Source organism: Entamoeba dispar, genomic scaffold (genome assembly GCF_000209125.1).
Source record: "Entamoeba dispar SAW760 scf_1105229460549 genomic scaffold, whole genome shotgun sequence".
In the NCBI taxonomy this organism is placed as follows: Eukaryota; Evosea; order Mastigamoebida; family Endamoebidae; genus Entamoeba; species Entamoeba dispar.
In genome coordinates, this window is record NW_001854248.1 from 1 (window position 1) to 1,366 (window position 1,366).

The window sequence follows — 1,366 nt, forward strand, 5'->3', positions numbered from 1 at the left end:
TAATTGTTGTCATTCCATCTAATGATTTAATTGTATCAAGATAAATTGTATTATTGTTAAAATATCTTGTTGTTAAAATATTATTTTTATTTAAATATTTTGAACCAATTGCTTCCATTTAATAATGTAAATTAAGTTCTAAGATAAAATATTCATCCCAAATTCCAAGTGGCATAATGATATTTCCTTTATAATCTTTAAACCATATTTCTATTGAAGTTATATTTTTATTAATATTAAAATGTTTTGGTGTCATATTTCCATATGTTGAAAAACATATCATTTGATCATTTTCAGGTGAATCATAATTAAATGAACCATGACAACTAACACCAATATCTAATTGACCATTCAAATTAAAATAAACAAAATTCAATACTTCTATTGTTTTAGGATAATTTTCAGAAGTAATAAATTCCCATGGTAAATTCACTTTCCATTTCCCTGTTGTTATATTTGGAGATGTATTTTCTCTTGTGATTGTTAAATATCTTTGATTATTTAATGAAGACATCTTGAACTAATTATTATTAGATGAATACCAAACGACCAAAACATCCTAAAAGTATTGATTCACAAGAAAGACAAAAACGTATTTTTGATGAATCGTTTTTTGATATTATTCCTGATAGTGAAGAATATGGTTATGATTCAAATACACTGAATCAACAAATAAATAAATTAACACATCAACAAAATACAACACAATATAGGAGTATGGAGGAAGAGAATACTAATAATATCAAAACTAGACAATATATCAAAATATTTCTGAAACATTCATCAAATTTAAACAATTCACCAAAATATAAAAATTTAATTTATGTAAATATTCCATCAGGAATAACTGATTATAAACATGGTGATATGTTTTCTAAAATTACTAAGGAATTAGAAACATACACTGGAGAGAAAAATAAAGCAAAAATTGCAGCATTAAAAAAAGCACTTGGAAATTATCCAACAATATTGGGAACGATTGAACCTTCTATTGATGATTTAAACACAAAAATTATGAATGGATTAAATGAATTTTCAAAATTAACAAATATGAAAGGAAATGGATTATTTTATTTAATAGATCCTAAGGGAGGAGTTAATACTATTGACCTTCTTATTTCAAATATAATTATTACAATACAAAGAAGAATAATTATGATGGATGGTAAAGAAAATGCAAAAGATGATAAATTTAAAGTTGAAGAATATTATGGAAAACCTGGAAAAAAGTTCAAAAAGAGTTTACTATTGGACTTAAAGATTCAATTGATGATTTAAGTGGAATTGGTAAAACAAAGAAAGCAACGAAGGAAAAGATACAAAAAGAAAATGTATTCGAACTTCATTCATTTATTTTAGTAATAAC

General features: G+C 23.9%; 2 protein-coding genes across 2 annotated transcripts, besides 3 other annotated features; one reads left to right on the forward strand and one right to left on the reverse strand.

Moving 5' to 3' along the window:
* Positions 1-72: 72 nt before the first annotated feature.
* Positions 73-101: a sequence feature (AT_rich).
* Positions 102-118: 17 nt separating this feature from the next.
* EDI_054120 (uncharacterized protein) lies at positions 119-514 on the reverse strand (the record flags this gene model as incomplete). Its single annotated transcript, XM_001737345.1, has 1 exon — positions 119-514. The coding sequence occupies one exon, from the start codon at positions 512-514 to the stop codon at positions 119-121; it is 396 nt and encodes a 131-aa protein (XP_001737397.1).
* Positions 220-243: a sequence feature (AT_rich).
* A 20-nt stretch (positions 515-534) lies between the features above and the next one.
* Positions 535-1,278, forward strand: EDI_054130 (uncharacterized protein; the record flags this gene model as incomplete). The annotated part of the gene is made up of 1 exon (XM_001737346.1): positions 535-1,278. One exon carries the CDS (start codon positions 535-537, stop codon positions 1,276-1,278), a length of 744 nt encoding a protein of 247 aa, XP_001737398.1.
* Positions 804-834: a sequence feature (AT_rich).
* Positions 1,279-1,366: the final 88 nt, after the last annotated feature.